Consider the following 24,466-nt stretch of genomic DNA (forward strand, 5'->3'; position numbering starts at 1 on the left):
ACCTCTGATGTCCTTCTTCTTCTCAGTGTTTATGATCACTGTCACATCTCCTCAGACACACTGACACGTTCCAGTAGCTGCTGCTGCCAACACAGCACAAAGCTGGCTGACCTGAGCAGCAGCAGGTCACACTGTCACTCTGTCCTCATTATCTACTCAAACTGTGTCCGTCTCACACACCGGGGGGCGCTACAGCTGCTAGACCTGGGGGGGGGGGGGGGGGGGGGGGGGGGTCAAACTCTTCATTCAAGGGTCACATACAGCCCAATTTGATCTTATGTGGGCCAGTGCATTGAAGGAAGGAAGGAAGGAAGGAAGGATGAAAAGATGGAAGGACGAAAGGACGAAAGGGAGGAAGGAATAAAAGATGGAAGAAAGGAAGGAAGGAAGGGAGGAATGAAGGAAAGATTGAGGGAGGGAAGGAAGGAAAGATTGGAGGAAGGAAGGAAGGAAGGAAGGAAGGAAGGAAGGAAGGAAGGAAGGAAGGGAGGAAGGAAGGAAGGAAAGATTGGTGGAAAGATTGAAGGAAGGAAGGAAGGAAAGATTGAAGGAAGAAAGGGAGGAAGGAAAGAAAGATTGAAGGAAGGAAGGAAAGATTGAAGGAAGGAAGGAAGGGAAGATTGAAGGAAGAAAGGGAGGAAGGAAGGAAGGAAAGATTGAAGGAAGGAAGGGAGGAAGGACAGATGGAAGTAACGAAGGAGTGAAAGACAGATGGAAGGAAGAGAAGACAGGACAGAAAGAAAGAAAGAAAGAAAGAAAGAAAGAAAGAAAAGAAAGAAAGAAAGAATAGATAAAGTGGGTCGGATTGGACTCCTCGGTGGGCCGGTTGTGGCTCGCGGGCCGCATGTTTGACACCCCTGTGCTAGACATATGAATGCATGTGCTGCTAAAAATAGAGTTTCGTCTCCGAAACCGGGAACGAAGGTTGAGGCTCAGCCTGACTGGTTGAACTGCTTTCATAGCTGAACCATGATCAGTATTTGCAGGATGTAAATCACTGAATGGTTTAGGTCCAGAATACATGAATGACATGTTAGTAGAATATAAACCCAGTAGAGCTCTGAGATCTACTGACTCAGGTCAGATAGTTGAGTCCAGAGCTCTGAGATCTACTGACTCAGGACAGATAGTTGAGCCCAGAGCTCTGAGATCTACTGACTCAGGTCAGATAGTTGAGTCCAGAGCTCTGAGATCTACTGACTCAGGTCAGATAGTTGAGCCCAGAGCTCTGAGATCTACTGATTCAGGTCAGATAGTTGAGCCCAGAGTTCAAACTAAACATGATGAAGCAGCTTTTACACAACTGGAACAAACTACCAGCAGAACTGAAACCATTTTTAAATCCAGGTTAAAAACTCTTCTCTTCTCCTGAGCTTATGATTGAGCTCTTTATTTTAAAGCACTTTACATTTGAATCTTTCATTTGCACTCTATGTCCTTTTAATGAATTTAAAGCTAATTTATTATTTTATGCTGCAATCTTACATTTAATGCTCTATTCTAGCATTTTATTTGTCTCTTTCTATTTTTCTGTACTTTGTTTTTATTATGGGGGGGGTGGGGGTATGTGTGTGGGTGGGGGGTTAATTGTATGTTTTAAGTTTCTCAAATTACATGTTTTTCTGTTTTTTGTAAAGCACATTGAGTTGCCATTGTGTATGAAATGCGCTATATAAATAAAACTGCCTTGCCTTGCCTTGCCTATGGCTTATGCCTGAGTCATGTCTCTTGGAAGCTCCTTTCAGTCAACAAAGATTACTTCAATAGAAGTCAGTAAAATGTAAATAGCAGAAAGAAAAATGCTTGCGAGGAGATAATGATGTGAGATCAAATAGCTTTTTCAAACATGAACCCGCCTGCCCTGAAAGCAGATGCCCTTGTGTTTCAATATCTGCCTCTTTATTCTCTCTCACACAGCAGAAACACTAGACACTGTCACATCAGTCCCGTCTCTCACCACCAGCCTTACATAATAAGCAACTGCTGTCATCACAATAGACAGGACAAAGACACAGCAGCACGAAATGAGACCGAGCAACACCTTTGTCATTAACCCTTAAACAGACCTTACTAGTTATGTAATTTGCACCTCAAGTAAGGAAGGAATGAAGGAAAGAAGGAAGGAAGGAAAGGACGGAAGAAGGAAGGAAAGGAGGAAGGAAAGGAAGCAAGGGAGGAAGAAGGAAGGAAAGGAAGGAGGGAGGGAGGGAGGAAGGATAGGAGGGAAGGAAAGAAAGGAGGGAATAAGGAAGGAAAGGAGGGAGGGAGGGAAGGAAGGGAGGAAGAAGGAAGGAAAGGAAGGAGGGAGGAAGGTACGAAGGAAAGGAGGGAAGAAGGAAGGAAAGGATGGAGGAAGGGAAGGAAGGGAGGGAGGAAGAAGGAAGGAAAGGAGGGAGGAAGGAAGGAAGGACAGATGAAGGAAGGAAGAAAGGACAGAAGGAGGGAACATTTACCCTAACAGCTGAACTTAGATCTGAGGAAGGAAGGAAGGAAGGAAGGGACGGACGGACAGATGAAGGAAGGAAGGAAGAAGGAAGGAAGGACAGAGGAAGGACAGAGGAAGGAAGGAAGGACAGAGGAAGGAAGGAAGGACAGAGGAAGGACCCGGGAGGACAACAGGAAGGTTAAAGAGTCTGTATCTCCTGGTGCACGTTGTCTGTTTAAGGGTTAAATATGATTGACAGTTAAAAGAGCAACCCAACAATGAACTGATCCTAACAGAAAGTATTGTCTGTGTATCCGAGCCGGATATATCTCATTCCTAAAACCCATGCTTTTAGCTCTGTGAGGACATGATCATTCATTTGGAGTCATGTTTCTGTCCACCTGCTGAATATAAGTCCTACAGTATATTCACTCTCTTTTAGCTCTGTTTTTGTTCTCCACCATCGCCTGAGGGGAATGTCTGGCTCGTTAGCTGCTCAATGCTCCACTATGTTCACCAGCAATGAACATACTGTAGTCCTCCCTGCCTTCTTTCTTCCCTTCCTCTTTTCCTTTCTCCCTCCCTCGTTCCTTATTTCCTCCGTCCGTCCTTCCTTCCTTTCCTTCCTTCCATCTGTCCTTCCTCCCTCCCTCCTTCTCTCCTCCCTTCCTTCTTTCCTTCCTCCGTCCTTCCTTCTTTCTTCCCTTCCTCCCTCCCTCCTTCTCTCTTTCTTTCCTCCCCCCTACCTTCCTTCCTTCCTTCTTTCCTCCGTCCTTCCTTCCTTTCCTTCCTCCCTCCTTCCTTCCCTTCCATCCTTCCTTCCTTCCTGTACAGTGTACAGAGGGACAGCGAAACAATGAGCTGAAACTCTCATTATAAATCTCCGTAAAGCCAAGGGGAGCTGTAGAGTCTCCACTGCTTTACAGAATCACACATTTAACTGGAAAATACAAATGTATAAAAAAAGGCACTATGGGAAAAGTCAAAGGATAACTGTCATTAGGATTCATCATCTGGAGACCATCAATACATGTGCTATATTTTGTGGCAATCCATCCGGGAGTCTGAGGAATAGTTTAGATATTTCTTGCATCCCTAAAATCACACTGCTAGTATGACTAAAACTCGGAAGTTCTTTGGTTTGATTCCAGGCGGGGAGTTCCTTCTCCTCTGAAAAGAAGCCAACCAGGAAGTAACTTAGAACTGCATTCTATCAAAAGGCCACCAGGGGGCGACCGTCTCTATACAAGTCAATGGAGAATTCACCAACTTCTCACTTGATTTCTAACCTCAGTAAACGTTTTCAAAATGTGTTTATGGTCTCAATCGCTAGTTTAAAGCCTTCTTCAATGCAGTATGATGTTCATTTGGGACATTTTGGCCTCCCTGATTTTATATGTGACGATAAAGCAGGGTATGCATTAGGGCGTGGCTACGTCCTGATTGACAGGTTGATTGACCAATGTCCTCGAGATCCAGCCCTCACAACCATAGCAACCTCCCCACTCCGCCCATGGCCCCGCCTCATGCCCATATAAGTAGAATCCGTGTTTTTATTTTTCCCAGCATGCACCTGAAATTTTCAAGATGGCGCTGCCTAGATTAGAAACTATTGGCTTCCGAGCAGCAGTCCACAAACCAATGGGTGACGTCACGGATGTTACGTCCATTTCTTATATACAGTCTATGTTTGATTCCTGCCACTTCCTGCTGGCACATGTGTCCTGAAGGCTGTGTGAGAAGGTGAATGTTTAAGTGGTTCGAAGTCAAGAAAGGCACGATGTCAGAGGTGTCAGACTCATTTTCATTCAAGGGCCACATACAGCCCAATTTGATCTCATGTGGGCCGGATCATTAAAAAGATGGAAGGAAAGAAGGAACGAACGAAAAGGAGACAGGAAAGAAAGATGGAAGGAAGGAGGGAGGGAAGAAAGATATGATGAACGGACAGAAAGATGGATGGAAAAAAGGGAGGAAGGACAGAAGGACATGAGAAAGAAAGTAAGGAAAGATGGAAAAGGATAAAAGGAACGGAAAGAAGACAGGAAAGAAGGAAAGAAAGGGAGGAAGGACAGATGGAAGGAAGGAGGGAGGGAAGAAAGGGACAAAGGACAGATGGACGGACAGAAGGAAGGAAGGAAGGAAGGAAGGAAGGAAGGAAGGAAGGGTGAAAAAAGGAAGGAAGGAACGAAAAAGAGACAGGAAAAAAAGATGCAAGGAAGGAGGGAGGGAAGATATGATGGACGGACAGAATGAAGGATGGAAGAAAGAAAGGAAGCGGGCCGGTTCTGGCCCACAGGCCGCATGTTTGACACCCCTGTACTATATAGATGCCGTCCATGACCCAAAAAGATTCAAATCTTCAGAAGAAATGAACTAAAGTGCTGCAGACAGTGTAAGAAAGAATAAAACATACTTAGAGAGACAGACTAAAACGATGACAGCCAGTAAATTGCCCCAAGCTCATAGTTAACAGCAGTTTCACTTTTCACTTCCTCATTTTTCATTCCCAACAAAGAACAGCACTTAATGTTAAAATCTACTGCCAAGACAAACACCTCACAGTCATACATAGACACCAAACACAACTACGACGTCAGATTAGAGTCTAAAAAGGCAAGAGGGAAAATTCCAGTAGGGTTATGTCACCACCACCACCACCACCACCACCACCACCTCCAATCTTGAATAGTTAGTGGTGAGATCATGAAGCCCACAATCATAGTTATTTCTACTGTATGAGCTCTACAAAGGGGGGGGGGGGGGGGAGCAGCATGCATACACCCCACCATACTCAGATAACAGGCGGAGGAGCTACGATTACCCAAAATCAATGCAGGGAATGTGACCATCTCCGTCCTGCTGGGAAAAGATGCACACAGGTCTCAGATACCTTAGTCATCCATTGCATCATCTTTGACCTATAAGATATCTTGTAAACACATCTGACAGGAATTAGCTATCACTTCACACTGACTGAGAGATGAGAGATGAAAGGGTTAAGTAAGTGAAAGCAAGTTGGGTGTTTGATGTTTCACTCACGCTTTATCGAAATATGACGTGTGGAATGACTGTGAGTAGTTGGCTGTGTTTGCGTTGAGGATGTTGCTGTTCTCCAGAGCGTAAGCCTTCCTGGCCTTCTGGTCCTTGGCAAAGTTCCTGCAAGCGGCGAGCTTTGACTCCAGAGCCTGAAAAGAGAGATATATAAAACAGAAGATGATACTCTCCTTCACACTAGGAAATACAAGGGGACTTTCTATACAGGACTATAAAAGGACACCTGACATTGAATGAACTCAGAGTGACTCACCCCGACTTTCCGGAGTAAATCACTGACGATGTTGAGGGCTGATATTCTTGCAGAGGGAGTTAATGGTGAGTTGCCTCCGTAGCCGTTTGAAAGCACTGAACAGAAGAGGAAGGTAAATGGAAAAGATGAATCAGAGGATGATGTTTTTATTGCCTTAATCAATCCATCCCTAGAACCACCAGCATGGATAGAAACACACACTTGCATTCCCCCGCTGTTCTGTCAAAAACAACTTCTTTTTTTTTTTATCATGGATGAATCATAAGATCTGGATATTAGACTCAAAGATGGCGTCTATTCACTTCATAAAAATTCAGCATCTGGGGCATAAGCCAGGGAAGTCTTTCTTAGGGTTTGCTTCTGGTTTGCATGCCTCACTGCTGACAGACTTTGCATTGGAATAACTCCACAAACCATAAAATAGCTTTTCTAGCAAATCCAAAACCTTCATGCCCTAAAAATTCATAATCCAATGAGTAATAAGTTGGTCTTGTTTATAGTTTGTGGTGTCCTTTTAACCCTCCTGTTGTGCTCCCGGGTCAAATTGACCCATCTGTTTTGACCCTTCCTTCCTTCCTTCCTTCCTTCCTTCCTCCTTCTTCTTTTCCTTCCTTCCTTCCTCCATTACTTCCTTCCCTCCCTCCTTTCCTTCCTTCCTTCCTTCCTCCCTCCTTTCCTTCTTTCCTTCCTTCCTCCATTACTTCCTTCCTCCGTTACTTCCTTCCCTCCCTCCTTTCCTTCCTCCCTCCTTCCTTTCCTTCCTTCCTCCCTACTTCTCTCCCTCCTTTCCTTCCTTCTTCCTTCCTTCCTATTTCTCTCCCTCCTTTCCTTCCCTCCTTTCTTCCTCCCTCCTTTCCTTCCTTCCTACTTCTCTCCCTCCTTTCCTTCCTTCCTACTTCTCTCCCTCCTTTCCTTCCCTCCTTTCTTCCTCCCTCCTTTCCTTCCTTCCTACTTCTCTCCCTCCTTTCCTTCCCTCCTTTCTTCCTCCCTCCTTTCCTTCCTTCCTACTCGAGCACAACAGGAGGGTTAATAGTTTTTACTGATTTCTGTTTCATGATGGGGATTTTGTTTTCATTGCACTACCACAATCGGCCACTAGGGGGAGATTGGCTCAAGACTGAATCCAGCTCCCCTAATACAGTTTCTATTCTGAACCATCTACTTGTGTTCCTGGAATTGGATTTTTTTTTTTATGCCACACCCTCCCCATGAAAACCAGCACATTCTTTCCTTTTAAATATTACTTCTCCCTCTCTAGATGTGTCCATACATGAAAGAGAAAAACCCCACAGCAGACTGCAGGGCAATCTAACAACAAACATCTCAGATATCCGAGTTTATACATGCATGACGAAAAACAAAAGAAAAACAAAAAAAAAAAAAAAAAAAAAAGCCTGCAAGCGAAGACAAGCTGCACGTACCTGTTGGGTTGGCAAAGGCGTTGTCCAGACCTTTGCTCAGTGGGGTAGCAGGTAGAGAGAGAGAGGCTTGCACAGCGGTGTCCATCTTCTCATTGTCCTGTGTGGGCGAACTGGGAGCGGACATCCTGGATACATCTGTCTGTCTTTCACGAACAGCAAGCTCCTGCCGCAAGTCTGAAAAACATCAAAAAAAATAAAAGAGATTATGAAGAAGAAGATGTGATCAGCTTAGGGCACAAAGACATTCCTGCAAGTATGTGAGAAAGTAGATATCTTAACCCTTAAACAGACGACGTGCACCAGGAGATACAGACTCTTTAACCTTTGTGTTGTCCTCCCGGGTCCTTCCTCTGTCCTTCCTTCCTTCCTTCCTTCCTTCCTTCCTTCATCTGTCCGTCCTTCCTTCCTTCCTTCCTCCCTTCCTTCCTTCCTTCCTTCCTCCCTTCATCTGTCCGTCCTTCCTTCCTTCCTTCCTTCCTCAGATCTAAGTTCAGCTGTTAGGGTAAATGTTCCCTCCTTCTGTCCTTTCTTCCTTCCTTCATCTGTCCTTCCTTCCTTCCTCCTTCCTTCCTTACTCCCTCCTTCCTTTCCTTCTTCCCTCCTTTCCTTCCTTCCTGCCTTCCTTCCTCCCTCCTTCCTTTCCTTCCTTCTTCCTCCCTTCCTTCCCTTCCTCCCTCCTTTCCTTCCTTCTTCTCTCCTTTCCTTCCTCCCTCCTTTCCTTCCTTCCTCCCTCCTTCCTTTCCTTCCTCCTTTCCTTCCTTCATCCGTCCTTTCCTTCCTTCCTTCCTTCCTTCATTCCTTCCTTACTTGAGGTGCAAATGACATAACTAGTAAGGTCTGTTTAAGGGTTAAATTGACACAGTTTAGATAAGAGAAGGGGGGGTTGCAGTAGTTGTATGTTAATGAGCTCGGAGCGGTGAGTGGCAGTTTAGCTCATTAGTAAAAAAATCTGATCAATAATCACCTCTGGCTTCATCCTTTAATCTTTGCACAGAAACCAGAAGCGACTCTTTCTCATCCAGCTCGCTCTCTAGGAAGGCGTTCCTCTCGATGGCCTGGTTCAGACGCTGCTCGAAGTTCTCCAGAGACACGATAGTAGCTCTGAAAAAGGAAATGAAGGACGCAACATTGATAGAAAAAGAGGGGCAAAAAGGGTCATTCATTCATTTCATTCAACACTTAGACAAATAAAATGTGGTTGCCCTTCTTTGAGTCTTATCTACTCTTTTTTGGACTCAAGTGAGAGATCAATACCTCAAGGTTGTGCAAGAGCAGCATTGATTTTAATTAAATTGGAGCCAGCAATCGATTGCATTTGAGCCGTTTGTTAATTGTAACAATGACTTCAAATTGCATCTCTGGCAAATTTTCATATAGATTAAATAGTGATAATAAGTAGCAGCACCAATGGGGAAAAATAGCATGAGGTCAAGGTGCTGTGAGGAAGGTAAATGAGCAGTGTTTCCCACACATTCATTTATTGGTGGCGGTCCGCCACTAAAGAATTACGTCCGCCACAAATAGATTTTTCGGCTTATTTCTCGCTCATAAAATAATTATAATGGGACTCTGTCTGTGAATGTAGCTTGTCGTTACAAATCCGGGGCAGTATGTGGCGGCAATAAAACCAAAGAAGACGCACTTAATGCACCTGGTCGGCCAGAAGAAGAAGAAGAAGAAGACGAAGACAACGACGACGAAGACGAAGAAGAAGACGAAGAAGAAGACGACGAAGACCGGAGGCTATCTGCTGGTGTGTGGTGTCGTATGAAACAAGAGGAGCTCACGGACGTAAACAAAACAGTCACGTGTCCCACAGATGTACGTGTAGGTCAGGAAATGACGTAAATGGACCGTTTATGGTTTGTTCCGTGTGTGTTACGTTACGTGTTGGACTAAATACATGTTGACATATTGAGGAAAGTATTCCGGTTTTATGGAAACGGATTTCATATTTCAGCAGAATGGATACTTGGCGAGCTGTACAGAAAGTGCTGAGTCATAAGATGATCGTTGTGGATAAAGGGAAGACTTTGAAGGTATGTAGCATTATAGCTGTTAGCTTACTTTAGCTAAGTGGCTAGCCGAGCTAACCGCTAATACTTTTACGGTTGTGAGCAACCATATAATTCGTGAGTGGTCTTGAATGAATCAGGAGAATCTAAGCTTTCCAACAGTGTACGGCATGAATATATATGTTTAAGGGTTGGTGTTTAAAACATTCAGAAGAACTTGTCGCTACCTCCCAACTTCCGGTCCGTCCCGTAGACGGAACAGCGGACTACAGACCCTTAAAGTGTCTGCAGTTCCGGTCCTTCATGTTGGCTGAAACAGACAAATCACCCTCAAACATGCTGAAACCATATTGAAGTTTGGCCTGCAGTTAGTCTTCCCTAATGTTTATGTGGCAAGCTGTGAGGGGGAGCGATCATTTTCTCATTTGGGGAGAATCAAAAATGAGCTGAGGACCACACCACCACCACCACCACCACAAATAGATGCCTGTCCTGTGGGAAACACTGAATGAGCTTTCATCACAAGCTGCTCAGGGTCTATGTCTTTAATTTTTTAGCTTAGTGAGCGTTAAAAACAGATATAAACCTTTTGGCTCTCTCCAAGTCGTCGTTGGACTGTTCGAGCTCTCGGACATATTTGTGGAGCTGATCCTTGATGCTGCGTGTTTGTCCGAGGTCGTCCTCCAGCATGGAGATCTGTTTGTAGCTCTGAGAATACTGCTGCTCCAGCTTATCCTGAAGGGCAAGACGAGACAGGATAACGATCACATTTCATGTAAAACCAGAAACCCATTTACCAGCTTCTCCTGCACGCCAGTTAGATCTTTATCATCCCTTTCTTCCTTCTGTCCTTCCTCCCTTTCTTTCTCCTGTCCTTCCTCCCTTTCTTTCTCCTGTCCTTCCTACCTTTCTTTCTTCTGTCCTTCTCCTGCACGCCAGTTAGATCTTTATCATCCATTTTTCAGCATTGCCTCATTTTCCTCCTCTCCTCCTCCTCTCCTCCTCTCCTTCCTTCTGTCCTTCCTCCCTTTCTTCCTTCTGTCCTTCCTTCCTTCCTTCCATCTGTCCTTCCTCCCTTTCTTCCTTCTCTCCTTCCCCCCTTTCTTTCTCCTGTCCTTCCTCCCATTCTTCCTTCTCTCCTTCCTACCTTTCTTCCTCCTGTCCTTCCTCCCATTCTTCCTTCTGTCCTTCCTCCCATTCTTCCTTCTGTCCTTCCTCCCATTCTTCCTTCTGTCCTTCCTACCTTTCTTTCTCCTGTCCTTCCTCCCCTTTCTTTCTTCTGTCCTTCCTACCTTTCTTCCATATGTCCTTCTTCCCTTTCTTCCTTCTGTCCTTCCTCCCTTTCTTCCTTCTGTCCTTCCTCCCTTTCTTCCTTCTGTCCTTACTTCCATATGTCCTTCCTCCCTTCCTTCCATCTGTCCTTCCTCCCTTTCTTCCATCTGTCCTCCCTTCCTTCCATCTGTCCTTCCTCCCATTCTTCCTTCTCTCCTTCCTACCTTTCTTCCTTCTGTCCTTCCTCCCTTTCTTCCTTCTGTCCTTCCTACCTTTCTTCCATATGTTCTTCCTCCCTTCCTTCCATCTGTCCTTCCTCCCTTCCTTCCATCTGTCCTTCCTCCCTTTCTTCCTTCTGTCCTTCCTTCCTTCCATCTGTCCTTCCTCCCTTTCTTCCTTCTCTCCTTCCTACCTTTCTTCCTTCTGTCCTTCCTCCCTTTCTTCCTTCTGTCCTTCCTACCTTTCTTCCATATGTCCTTCTTCCTTTCCTTCCATCTGTCCTTCTTCCCTTTCTTCCTTCTGTCCTTACTTCCTTCTGTCCTTCCTCCCTTTCTTTCTCCTGTCCTTCCTCCCTTCCTTCCATCTGTCCTTCCTCCCTTCCTTCCATCTGTCCTTCCTCCCTTCCTTCCTTCTCTCCTTCCTACCTTTCTTCCATCTGTCCTTCCTACCTTTCTTCCATATGTCCTTCTTCCCTTTCTTCCTTCTGTCCTTACTTCCATATGTCCTTCCTCCCTTCCTTCCATCTGTCCTTCCTCCCTTCCTTCCATCTGTCCTTCCTCCCTTTCTTCCTTCTGTCCTTCCTACCTTTCTTCCTTCTGTCCTTCCTTCCATCTGTCCTTCCTCCCTTTCTTCCTTCTCTCCTTCCTACCTTTCTTCCTTCTGTCCTTCCTCCCTTCCTTCCATCTGTCCTTCTTCCCTTTCTTCCTTCTTCCTTCCTTCCATCTGTCCTTCCTCCCTTTCTTCCTTCTGTCCTTCCTCCCTTTCTTTCTCCTGTCCTTCCTCCCTTTCTTTCTCCTGTCCTTCCTCCCTTTCTTTCTCCTGTCCTTCCTACCTTTCTTCCTTCTGTCCTTCCTTCCTTCCATCTGTCCTTCCTACCTTTCTTCCTTCTGTCCTTCCTCCCTTTCTTCCTTCTGTCCTTCCATCCTTCCATCTGTCCTTCCTACCTTTCTTCCTTCTGTCCTTCCTCCCTTTCTTCCTTCTGTCCTTCCTACCTTTCTTCCATATGTCCTTCCTCCCTTCCTTCCATCTGTCCTTCCTCCCTTCCTTCCATCTGTCCTTCCTCCCTTTCTTCCTTCTGTCCTTACTTCCATATGTCCTTCCTCCCTTCCTTCCTTCTGTCCTTCCTCCCTTTCTTTCTTCTGTCCTTCCTCCCTTTCTTTCTTCTGTCCTTCCTACCTTTCTTTCTTCTGTCCTTCTCCTGCACGCCAGTTAGATCTTTATCATCCATTTTTCAGCATTCCCTCATTTTCCTCCGCTCCTTCTCCTCTCCTCCTCTCCTCCTCCTCTCCTCCTCTCCTCCTCTCCTCGTGCTACGGGAGGTGAAGTGTGACCTATATATTCGCCAGCTCTGGGACAATCCCACCGATAAATACCGCCGGGCCTGTCTGTATGTCTGACCTATATCTGCTGCTACTATAGTATCTGCAGCCAGCCACACGTGAACCAGACATCCCTCTGTTTACTCCCTGAATCTTATTCAGCACATCGACGCAGTGAATATGGAGCAGTTTAGATATAAAGGGGTCAGTGAATAATAAAGGTTGGCAAGATGAGCAATTCAAAAATATGTTAAAAACTAGTTTTAAAAGCAGCATCAGGTTTATTAAAATGGTTATTTAGTATTTTTTGTTGGTTTTATTTAACCAAAAGTAAGACTGAATGCTCCTGAAAATGTCAAATGGTGTAACCACAAAAGAATGATAAATATTAACCCTCCTGTCGTCCTCAAGTCAAGGAAGGAAGTTAGGAAGGGAGGAAGAAGGAAGGAAATGAGGGAAGGAGGGAAGGAAGGAAGGAAAGGAGGGAGGAAGGAGGGAGGAAAGAAGGAGGGAAGGAAGGAAGGAAGGAAGGAAATGACGGAGGAAGGAAGTTAGGAAGGGAGGAAGAAGGAAGGAAATGAGGGAAGGAGGGAAGGAAGGAAATGACAGAGGAAGGAAGTTAGGAAGGGAGGAAGAAGGAAGGAAATGAGGGAAGGAGGGAAGGAAGGAAGGAAAGGAGGGAGGAAGGAGGGAGGAAAGAAGGAGGGAAGGAAGGAAGGACAGGAGAGAAGGAAGGAAGGAAAGGAGGGAGGGAGGGAGGAGGGAAGGAAGGAAGGGAGGAAGAAGGAAGGAAGGCCCACAGACCTTCCTGTCTGTCAAAGAACAGGAATAGTGTTGTATTATAAAGAGCAGAGATGCCTCCCTGAACAGCCGGCAGTGGAGGGTTGCTCTGAACGACCTCTTCAAGTGTTAAATGTTCTGTTTGTTTGGACACAACCAAACCTGACAGACGACCTGGCGCACACATCTCAACCCCAGCTGGTGACTTCTACTCACCCGGCCGGAAACAGGGACAGAGAAAAGTGCCACCTGCCTTTAAGATAATTATGGAGCGAGAATTAGACCGAGAGATGGAGAGATGTGACCTGATGCATGATTTATAAGACTGAGTGAAGATCAGCTGCATCAGTGTACCGACACACGGAGGACAGAGCAGGTGCTGGTTTTGATAAGTGCTGAAACTGGGAAAGAGACGTACCTCAGCACCTCATGAAGAGAGATTAACATTTAGATAGCACATGGACTCCTGAGCTATTTCATCTCTAACACTTTACTCCACACTGAGGAAGATAAATCATCGTCTGACTGTAGGTTTTTATTACTAGCCCGTATACCAGGGGCGTCAAACATGCGGCCCGTGGGCCAGAATCGGCCCGTTGAGGGGTGCAATCCGGCCCACTTTCCTTCCTGTGTTCTTTTCCTTTCTTCCTTCCTACCTTTCTTCCTTCTGTCCTTCCTACCTTCCTTCCATCTGTCCTTCCTCCCTTTCTTTCTTCTCTCCTTCCTACCTTTCTTCCTTCTGTCCTTTCTTCCATATGTCCTTCGTCCCTTCCTTCCATCTGTCCTTCCTCCCTTTCTTCCTTCTGTCCTTCCTACCTTTCTTCCTTCTGTCCTTCCTCCCTTTCTTCCTTTTGTCCTTCCTTCCATCTGTCCTTCCTCCCTTTCTTCCTTCTGTCCTTCCTCCCTTTATTTCTTCTGTCCTTCTTCCCTTTCTTCCTTCTGTCCTTCCTTCCATCTGTCCTTCCTCCCTTTCTTTCTTCTGTCCTTCCTCCCTTCCTTCCATCTGTCCTTCCTCCCTTTCGTTCTTCTGTCCTTCCTACCTTTCTTCCTTCTGTCCTTCCTCCCTTTCTTTCTTCTGTCCTTCCTATCTTTCTTCCATATGTCCTTCCTCCTTTTCTTCCATCTGTCCTTCCTGCCTTTCTTCCATCTGTCCTTCCTCCCTTTCGTCCTTCTGTCCTTCCTCCCTTCCTTCCATCTGTCCTTCCTCCCTTTCTTCCTTCTGTCCTTCCTTCTTTTCTTCCCTCCTTCCTTTTGCCTGTCTTTCCTTCCTTCCCTTCTTATTTCCTTCCTTTCTTCCTTCTCTTCCTTCCATCTTTTTAATGATCCGGCCCACATGAGATGAAACCGGTCTGTATGTGGCCCTTGAATGAAAATGAGTTTGACCCCCCTGCCGTATACTGAAGGTGTAATCTCAGTATGGCGGTGACCTCAGGACGAAGCTGCAGCCTCACCAGAATAAAAAACACAAGTGCATGGAGGGCGGCAGCAGCTGTTACAGCCTGACTTCACTCCCATGAGACTGCACTCAAGGACGAATGATGATATAAGATGGCTATGGAGGCATCAAATATTTATCGTAGGGGTATACACAGAGATGTTACTGTACTTACTCAGGTCAGAGATTGATGTATTGACAACATTACATACATATATACATATAAATAATGCTGCTCTCATCATAAATCCACATTCACAGCCAAGTCTTAATCTTCTAATCCAGTCAGGATGAAGTGTGGCTCTCCACTTAAAAAAGGTAAAATCATATTATACTTCTTTGATCCATTCCGGAGGAAGAAGGAAGGAAGGAAGGGAGGAAGAAGGAAGGATGGAAGGGATGAACAAGGAAGGAAAGGAGGAAGGGAGGAAGAAGGAAGGATGGAATGGGGGATGGAAGGGAGGAAGAAGGAAGGATAGGAGGGAGGAAGGAAGAAAGGGAGGAAGAAAGGGAGAAAGAAGGAAGGATGGAAGCAAGGAAGAAGAAAGGAAAGGAGGAAGGAAGGGAGACAGGGAGGAAGGTGGAAGGGAGGAAGAAGGAAGGAAAGGAGGAAGGAAAGGAGGAAGGGAGGAAGATGGAGAGGAGGAACAAGGAAGGAAAGGAGGAAGGAAGGGAGGAAGAAGGAAGGATGGAGGGAGGAAGAAGGAAGGATGGAAGGGAGGAAGAAGGAAGGAAAGGAGGAAGGAAAGGAGAAAGAAGGAAGGATGGAAGCAAGGAAGAAGAAAGGAAAGGAGGAAGGAAGGGAGGAAGAAGGAAGAAAGGGAGGAAGGAAGGAAGGAAGGAGGGAGGAATGTTACCTTGAATGTTTCGACGTCATTCTTGAGTCTCTGGTTCTCAGACTGCAGGTCCTTCATACGATGCTCGGCTTGGCTCAGCTGTGCTTCCAGCTCGGCCTCCAGCTCTCTGCTTCCCTCCTGAAACTCCAGCAGCTCCTCTTGAGCCTCCTCACAGCTGCAGACAGACAGAGAAGAGAAGAGAAGAGAAGAGAAGAGAAGAGAAGAGAAGAGAAGAGAAGAGAAGAGAAGAGAAGAGAAGAGAAGAGAAGAGGAGAAGAGAGAAGAAGAGAAGAGAAGAGAAGAGAAGAGAAGAGAAGAGAAGAGAAGAGAAGAGAGGAGAAGAGAAGAGAGAAGAGACAGAGAAGAGACAGAGATGAGGAGAAGAGAAGAGAAGAGAAGAGAAGAGAAGAGAAGAGAAGAGAAGAGAAGAGAAGAGAAGAGAAGAGAAGAGAAGAGGAGAAGAGAGAAGAAGAGAAGAGAAGAGAAGAGAAGAGAAAGAGGAAGAGAGAAGAGAAAGAGAAGAGAAGAGAAGAGAAGAGAGGAGAAGAGAAGAGAGAAGAGACAGAGAAGAGACAGAGATGAGGAGAAGAGAAGAGAAGAGAAGAGAAGAGAAGAGAAGAGAAGAGAAGAGAAGAGAGGAGAAGAGAGGAGAAGAGAAGAGAGAAGAGACAGAGAAGAGACAGAGATGAGGAGAAGAGAAGAGAAGAGAAGAGAAGAGAAGAGAAGAGAAGAGATGAGGAGAAGAGAAGAGAAGAGAAGAGAAGAGAAGAAGAGACAGAGAAGAGAAGAGAAGAGAAGAGAAGAGAAGAGAAGAGAAGAGAAGAGAAGAGAAGAGAAGAGAAGAGAAGAGATGGCGTTAAACAAGTCCAGACAGAAAGAGGTCGGTGTGGAGCCGGCCTGGTGGAGACACGGCAGCTGGTCGCATCAAAAAACCAAACTTCATCGTTCTGTCACTTCAGTCTGTCACTGGAGCAAAGAGCCAACTCTCATCCTCCAAAATGAAATCTCTGCAAATCAAATTCCCCCTTGAGAGACAATAAATGGAGAATTCACCAACTTCTCACTTGATTTCTAACCTCAGTAAACGTTTTCAAAATGTGTTTATGGTCTCAATCGCTAGTTTAAAGCCTTCTTCAATGCAGTATGATGTTCATTTGGGACATTTTGGCCTCCCTGATTTTATATGTGACGATAAAGCAGGGTATGCATTAGGGCGTGGCTACGTCCTGATTGACAGGTTGATTGACCAATGTCCTCCAGATCCAGCCCTCGCAACCATAGCAACCTCCCCGCTCCGCCCATGGCCCCGTCTCATGCCCATATAAGTAGAATCCATGTTTTTATTTTTCCCAGCATGCACCTGAAATGTTCAAGATGGCGCTGCCTAGATTAGAAACTATTGGCTTCCGAGCAGCAGTCCACAAACCAATGGGTGACGTCACGGATGTTACGTCCATTTCTTTTATACAGTCTGTGTTTGGAATAAAAAGCCTGCAGACACACACAGCGGTTTCCTCCCTTCCCTCCTTCCTTCCTCCCTCCCTCCTTTCCTTCCTCCCTCCCTCCTTCCTTTCCTTCCTCCCTCCTTTCCTTCCTTCTTCCTCCCTTCTTTCCTCCCTTCCCTCTTTCCTTCTCCCTCCCTCCCTTCCCTCCTTTCCTTCCTTCCTTCTCCCTTCCCTCCTTCCTTCCTCTCTCCCTCCTTTCCTTCCTCCCTCCCTCCTTCCTTTCCTTCCTCCCTCCTTTCCTTCCTTCTTCCTCCCTTCTTTCCTCCCTTCCCTCTTTCCTTCTCCCTCCCTCCCTTCCCTCCTTTCCTTCCTTCCTTCTCCCTTCCCTCCTTCCTTCCTCTCTCCCTCCTTTCCTTCCTTCCTTCTACCTTCCTCCATCCCTCCCTTGACTCGAGGACAACAGGAGGGTTAAAGCCACAAAAACCTCTCCAACTTTAGCTTTCATGTGATATTTTGACACTTTCATCCTGTTTTTATGCATCTAGATAAGATCAGTCATTCCCCGGAAACCCGAGTCAGGAGTGAACAAAGATCTTCTATTAAAAACCAACATTATATATGACCAGCTTTTCCTATATAGCTTTTCTCCAGGAAGTGGCGATTATGTAAGAGTCTGCTGATATGGCTATGGACAGACACAGATGGACACACACACACACACACACACACACACACACACACACACACACACAGAGGCTTTCTATAAATGGCAACAGGAATAACCGTCATGTGACCTGAAAGAGCCCGAGGTAGCCGCAGAGCCAGAACATGCATTTAGAGACGCTCGTGTTGAGCCAGACCGAAGCGGGCTCTGAGCTGGTTTGACTTGGAAATGATCCACCGACACTGATTTGGATGCTGGTGCTTCCTCTCCACAGATATTAGCCTGCATTTAAAATACTCCAGAGAGAAAGAGAGGGAGTCAATCCTAAAGCAGGCAGAACATTTTAATGATACAAGACTGGAAAATTTGACTGTTTGTTTCTTCTTCTCTGCATTTGCTTTTATTAATTGTGTTTTTATTCGGTTTTATACTTTCAATTTGTCTTTGATTTGGTAAAGCACTATACTATTGTTCCACTAGACACCACTGTATTGTTAAGTTAGTTGGTGGTGGATACATTGATTAGTTGCAGCTTGTAACATGTTAATATTTTAAAAAATGAGGGAAATCTTGAAGGTGTGACTTCAGATGTAACCAGCACCGATCCAAGTAGCTTTAAAGTGATCCTGATACCAGCTGAGTCCTTCATCAGATTCACATTAACACATTTAGGCCTCTGTCTGTTATCTGGTGTAACAGTGTGTATAGACACACTTTAGAGCAGGGGGGTCAAACATGAGGCCCGTGGCCCAGAACCGGCCCGCCAAGGGGTCCAATCCGGCCCACTTTCCTTCCTGTCTTTTTACCTTCCTTCCTTCCTTCCTTCCTTCCTTCCTTCCTTCCTTCCTTCCATCTTTCTTTCCTGTCTTGTTTTCCTTCCTTCCTTCCTTCCTTCCAGTATGTGACCCTTGAATGAAGATGAGTTTGACACTGCTGCTTCACAGCGTTTAGGAGGCATCTCGGCTGCTGAACTGCTATAAGCGCTTTAACTCAAATTCACCTCCACAGACGGGTCGTAGCTGCTGCGGCAGTGGACCAATCACATGACGTGTTAAAGAGAAGAACGCTTGCATTGATTGGCTGTGAGTGAGTCCATACAAACAGTCATATTTTCTAGCTCTGTATGTAAAAAGGATGGATTGCAGGTATCGACTGACGGCTCTCTGGATGGTTTTAATGTAACTGGTTTTATACTTTCAATTTGTCTTTGACTTGGTAAAGCACTATACTATTTTTCTCCTAGACACCACTGTATTGTTAAGTTAGTTGGTGGTGGATACATTGATTTGTTGCGGCTTGACCGACTAATAAAACGGACCTTTGACTCACTGAAAAAAACTTTTTGTGGACCTTTAAGATTTGTATTTGAGGAACACTGCAGTAAAGCATTAAAGTTGTGAGCCATAAACCGAAACAAATAAGCTGGGTTAGGGTTAGAGATGCTAAAAAAAAAAGCTTTTAAATTCTTATTAAACAAATCATTTTATCCATTGTCATCATAAAATATTGGATTATTCTAATATTCTGGATTATTCTTTCCTTCCTCTCTCCTTCCTTCCTTCTTTCCTCCCTCCCTCCCTCCTTCCTTCCTTCTTTCATCCGTCCGTCCTTCCTTCCTTTCCTTTCTTTCCCTCCTTCCTTCCACCCTCCCTCCCTCCCTTCCATCCTTCCTTATTCCCCTCCTTACTTCTTTCCTTTCCTCCTTTTCTTCCTCTCGCCCTCCTTTTCTTCCTTCCCTCCTCCCCCTACCTTCCTCCCTTCCTCTTTTCCTTTCTCCCTCCCTCCTTCCTTCCTTCTTTCCTTCCTTCCTCCCTTCCTTCTTTCATCCGTCCTTCCTTCCTTTCCTTCCTTCTTTTCTTCCTTCCCTCCTCCCCCTACCTTCCTCCCTTCCTCTTTTCCTTTCTCCCTCCCTCCTTCCTTCCTTCTTTCCTTCCTTCCTCCCTTCCTTCTTTCATCTGTCCTTCCTTCCTTTCCTTCCTTCTTTCCTTTCCTCCTTTCTTCCTTCCCTCCTCCCCCTACATTCCTCCCTTCCTCTTTTCCTTTCTCCCTCCCTCCTTCCTTCCTTCCTTCTTTCCTTCCTTCCTCCCTTCCTTCTTTCATCCGTCCTTCCTTCCTTTCCTTCCTTCTTTTCTTCCTTCCCTCCTCCCCCTACCTTCCTCCCTTCCTCTTTTCCTTTCTCCCTCCCTCCTTCCTTCCTTCTTTCCTTCCTTCCTCCCTTCCTTCTTTCATCTGTCCTTCCTTCCTTCTTTCCTTTCCTCCTTTTCTTCCTTCCCTCCTCCCCCTACCTTCCTCCCTTCCTCTTTTCCTTTCTCCCTCCCTCCTTCCTTCCTTCTTTCCTTCCTTCCTCCCTTCCTTCTTTCATCCGTCCTTCCTTCCTTCTTTCCTTTCCTTCCTTTCCTTTCCTTTCCTTTCCTTCCCTCCTTCCTTCCACCCTCCCTCCCTCCCTTCCATCCTTCCTTATTCCCCTCCTTCCTTCTTTCCTTTCCTCCTTTTCTTCCTCTCTCCCTCCTTTTCTTCCTTCCCTCCTCCCCCTACCTTCCTCCCTTCCTCTTTTCCTTTCTCCCTCCCTCCTTCCTTCCTTCTTTCCTTCCTTCCTCCCTTCCTTCTTTCATCCGTCCTTCCTTCCTTTCCTTCCTTCTTTCCTTTCCTCCTTTTCTTCCTTCCCTCCTCCCCCTACCTTCCTCCCTTCCTCTTTTCCTTTCTCCCTCCCTCCTTCCTTCCTTCTTTCCTTCCTTCCTCCCTTCCTTCTTTCATCTGTCCTTCCTTCCTTTCCTCCTTTTCTTCCTTCCCTCCTCCCCCTACCTTCCTCCCTTCCTCTTTTCCTTTCTCTCTCCCTCCTTCCTTCCTTCTTTCCTTCCTTCCTCCCTTCCTTCTTTCATCCGTCCTTCCTTCCTTTCCTTCCTTCTTTCCTTTCCTCCTTTTCTTCCTCCCTCTCTTCCTTCCTTCCATATTAAACAAATCATTTTATCCATTGTCATCATAAAATATTAGATTATTTTAATATTCTGGATTATTCTTTCCTTCCCCTCTCCTTCCTTCCTTCCTTCTTTCCTCCCTCCCTCCTTCCTTCCTTCTTTCATCCGTCCGTCCTTCCTTCCTTCCTTTCCTTTCCTTCCCTCCTTCCTTCCACCCTCCCTCCCTCCCTTCCATCCTTCCTTATTCCCCTCCTTCCTTCTTTCCTTTCCTCCTTTTCTTCCTCTCTCCCTCCTTTTCTTCCTTCCCTCCTCCCCCTACCTTCCTCCCTTCCTCTTTTCCTTTCTCCCTCCCTCCTTCCTTCCTTCTTTCCTTCCTTCCTCCCTTCCTTCTTTCATCCGTCCTTCCTTCCTTTCCTTCCTTCTTTCCTTTCCTCCTTTTCTTCCTTCCCTCCTCCCCCTACCTTCCTCCCTTCCTCTTTTCCTTTCTCCCTCCCTCCTTCCTTCCTTCCTTCTTTCCTTCCTTCCTCCCTTCCTTCTTTCATCCGTCCTTCCTTCCTTTCCTTCCTTCTTTCCTTTCCTCCTTTTCTTCCTTCCCTCCTCCCCCTACCTTCCTCCCTTCCTCTTTTCCTTTCTCCCTCCCTCCCTTCCATCCTTCTTTCCTTCCTTCCTCCCTTCCTTCTTTCATCTGTCCTTCCTTCCTTTCCTTCCTTCTTTCCTTTCCTCCTTTTCTTCCTTCCCTCCTCCCCCTACCTTCCTCCCTTCCTCTTTTCCTTTCTCCCTCCCTCCTTCCTTCCTTCTTTCCTTCCTTCTTTCATCTGTCCTTCCTTCCTTTCCTTCCTTCTTTCCTTTCCTCCTTTTCTTCCTCCCTCTCTTCCTTCCTTCCATATTAAACAAATCATTTTATCCATTGTCATCATAAAATATTGGATTATTCTAATATGAACTGCTTCAGTATAAAAAAAGAGAAAGTTCCTCCATCAGACAGAACACACACACACACAGAGAGAATAGAGGCAGCGTGGACTTTGAAGGAAGCTCATTGTTTGGAGGGTCTTATATAACTTGGGTGTAGACCGGAGCTTGTTTCCTTTGATACGAGCTGTGAGACTCCAATCAGCTGCTCTGATAAGATGTTAGCGAGATAGCGAGATACGGCTAATTATAGTAATAGTCGCCTTCAGGTCATTAAAATAAAGAGTAATCACGCCAACAACTAAAACAGGGACAGCACCATTACATCATTACATCATTACATCATTACATAAAGACAGGAGGACAAAGAGGAATAAGAGCCTTTTATGTTTAATGTGAAATAGGAGCTGTCACCCGGTGGAGGGGGGAGGGGGGAGTGGTGGGGTGTCACTGCACCTCGTCTGAAAGTGACACTGGATATGTCGACGCTGTGTTTTTTAATTCAAAGAGTGACAGAGAGAGAGCAGGTGAAGCATTCCTGAGCCGACGTTCCCACAGACACAAAAAGACAAGATCTGTGAGTTAGACCTAGTTATCCTTCCCTGTCTGTTTTCACTGTTCCTTCTTTCCTCCCTTCTTTGACTCGAGGACAACAGGAGGGTTAACTGAGAGGAACCTCAACCCCAAAAATAAAGAGACTGCAACCAGACCTTTAAGATTTTACTCAGGAGGGTTTTTTCCTCATTTTTGGAGCACACATGGGCTTAAATGGAGTCACAGTACAGATTAAACCCACTTAATTCATCAAATATCTTGATTTGAATTCAGTGTAGAAACATCAGCTTTTCCATAAATAACATCCTCATAATTCAAAACAGATAAAAATAGTGATTGGACCTTTTTTTTCCTCCAGAGAAAAGGGAAGCTATTTTTATTTTTAGATATGTACAGGAAACCAAAGTATTGTTCTCAATTTACCAATACGGCCAAATGTGGACACCCAAAAACCTGAGCATTAATCTGACACTTTAACAGCCTGCTCTCTTCTGGTTTCAGGCTTTTTTTTTTCTTCCATTCAGCCACAAGTGAGGTCCAACACTGAGCTCACACTTCATCCCAAAGGTGTTGGATGCTATGTAAAGCTATTTATCTGTAGAACAGTGCTTATACAGTCCTGTGCAAAAGTTATAGGCCCTTTAGATGTTTAGCTTCTTATTCATAGTGCAGAACCATCAGGGAGGCGTGTGATTGACCCCAAACGACCCTAACCCTGCAACACATTCTTTAGTCCTGCATGTGATGATTCCTCAGAGTTAAATGGTGCAAAATCTATTGATCAGGTGTTTTTAAAGGGCAAAGATTTAAATCACTTGCTTCACTTTAGTGTATCAAAATACCAGCACCAATCCAAGTACCTTTAAAGCAGGGAAGTCAAACATGCGGCCAGTGGGCCAGAACTGGCCTGCCGAGGAGTCCAATCCGGCCCACTGTCCTTCCTGTCTTCTTTTCCTTCCCCACTTTCTTCCATCTCTCTTTCCTGTCTTCTTTTCCTTTCTTTGGTTCATCTGCCCTTCCTTCCATCTTTCCTTCCTTCCTTCCTTCCTGCCTTCCTTCCTTCCTTCCGTTCATCTGTCCTTCCTTCTTTCTTTCCTTCCTTCCTTCTTTTTAGTGGCCTGGCCCACATGAGATCAAATTGGGATGTTTGTGGCCCCTTAAATGAAAATGAGTTAAGCGCTTTAACTCAAATTCACCTCCACAGACGGGTTGTAGTTGCTGCGGCAGTGGACCAATCACATGACGCGTTAAATCCAAGAACGCTTGCATTGATTGGCTGTGAGCAAGTCCATACAAATAGTCATATTTTGTAGATCTGGGTGCAAAAAGGATGGATTGCAGGTATTGACTGACGGCTCTCTGGATGGTTTCAATGTAACTGATGATTAGTGTGGATATTTAAAAGTACCTTATTAACCCTTAAACAGGCCTTACTAGTTATGTCATTTGCACCTAAAGTAAGGAAGGAAGGAAGGAAGGAAGGAAGGAAAGAAAGGAGGGAGGAAGGAAGGTAGGAAGGAAAGGAGGGAAGAAGGGAAGGAAGGGAGGAAGAAGGAAGGAAAGGAAGAAGGGAGGGAGGGAGGGAGGAGGAAGGAAGGAAGGAAGGAAAGGAGGGAAGAAGGAAGGAAAGGAGGGAGGAAGGAAGGAAGGAAAGAAAGGAGGGAGGGAAGAAGGAAGGAAAGGAAGGAGGGAGGAAGAAGGAAGGAAAGAAAGAAAGGAGGGAGGAAGGAAGGAAGGAAGGAGGGAAGGAAGGAAAGGAGGGAAGAAGGAAGGAAAGGAGGAAGGAAGGAAAGGAGGGAAGAAGGGAGGGAGGAAGGAAGGAAGGAAGGAAGAAAGAAAGGAAGGACAGATGAAAGAAGGAAGAAAGGACAGAAGGAGGGAACATTAACCCTAACAGCTGAACTTAGATCTAAGGAAGGAAGGAAGGAAGGAAGGAAGGACAGATGAAGGAAGGAAGGAAGTAAGAAAGAAAGGAAGGACAGATGAAGGAAGGAAGGAAGGAAGGAAGGACAGAGGAAGGACCCGGGAGGATGAGAGGAAGGTTAAAGAGTCGGTATGTTCCTACCTGGTTTTGTACTTGAGTGAAAGACTCTTCCAGAAGTTAATTTCCTCGTCTTTTGAGGAGAATTTTGGTATCATATCCGTTTCCATGGCAAACAAATCTGGAGAGGAAGAAACAAGGAAACAAGGAAACAAGCGTGATTACACAGTGATTAGAAGAGAAAAGGAAAATATACAACAAAGAGAAGAGAAGCTGATTAAAGTTAAACTCGCTTTCTTTTTACGTCTCAGAGCTTTAACCTTCCTGTCGTCCTCCTGGGTCAAATTGACCCCGTCTCTCTTTTGACTGTTCCTTCTTTCCTTCCTTCTTTCCTTCCTTCCTTCCTTCCTTCCTTCCTTCTTCTTTAATTTTTCCTTTGTTTTTCCCCATCTTCCCTCTTTCTTTGCTCACTCCTTCGTCCTTCCTTCATTCCTCCTTTCCTTCTTTCCTCTTTTCCTCCATCCCTCCTTACTCCTTTCCTCCATCCCTCCTTACTCCTTTCCTTCCTTCCTCATTCCTTCCTTACTTCCTTCCTCTTTTCCTCCATCCCTCCTTACTCCTTTCCTTCCTTCCTTCTTTCCTCCCTTCCTCCTTACTCCTTTCCTTCCTTCCTTCTTACCTCCCTTCCTCCTTACTCCTTTCCTTCCTTCCTCCCGTCCTCCCTTCCTCTTTATCTCCATCCCTCCTTACTGCTTTCCTTCCTTCCTCATTCTTTCCTTCCTTCCTTCCTTCCTTCCTCTTTTCCTCCATCCCTCCTTACTCCTTTCCTCCATCCCTCCTTACTCCTTTCCTTCCTTTCCTTCCTTGTTCCTTCCTTCCTTCCTTCCTCTTTTCCTCCATCCCTCCTTACTCCTTACCTTCCTTCCTCGTTCCTTCCTTCCTTCCTTCCTCTTTTCCTCCAT

At 45.6% G+C, this 24,466-nt stretch overlaps 2 protein-coding genes across 2 annotated transcripts in view; both read right to left on the minus strand.

Moving 5' to 3' along the window:
* LOC128381463 (peroxiredoxin-like 2A) overlaps nt 1-24,466 on the minus strand; it is a 223,662-nt gene that overhangs the window by 82,630 nt on the left and 116,566 nt on the right. The window lies entirely within an intron of this gene.
* Nucleotides 1-24,466, minus strand: part of LOC128381452 (nuclear distribution protein nudE-like 1-B) — a 33,805-nt gene that overhangs the window by 905 nt on the left and 8,434 nt on the right. The window contains exons 2-8 of the mRNA XM_053341468.1: nt 23,589-23,685; nt 15,054-15,207; nt 9,758-9,906; nt 8,121-8,257; nt 7,157-7,330; nt 5,736-5,830; nt 5,468-5,613 (exon numbers count right to left, since the gene is read on the minus strand). Coding sequence (XP_053197443.1) covers nt 5,468-5,613; nt 5,736-5,830; nt 7,157-7,330; nt 8,121-8,257; nt 9,758-9,906; nt 15,054-15,207; nt 23,589-23,674 — 941 coding nt within the window. The 5' untranslated portion in view covers nt 23,675-23,685. The remainder of the gene's footprint in view (nt 1-5,467; nt 5,614-5,735; nt 5,831-7,156; nt 7,331-8,120; nt 8,258-9,757; nt 9,907-15,053; nt 15,208-23,588; nt 23,686-24,466) is intronic.

Source organism: Scomber japonicus, chromosome 20 (genome assembly GCF_027409825.1).
Source record: "Scomber japonicus isolate fScoJap1 chromosome 20, fScoJap1.pri, whole genome shotgun sequence".
In the NCBI taxonomy this organism is placed as follows: Eukaryota; Metazoa; Chordata; class Actinopteri; order Scombriformes; family Scombridae; genus Scomber; species Scomber japonicus.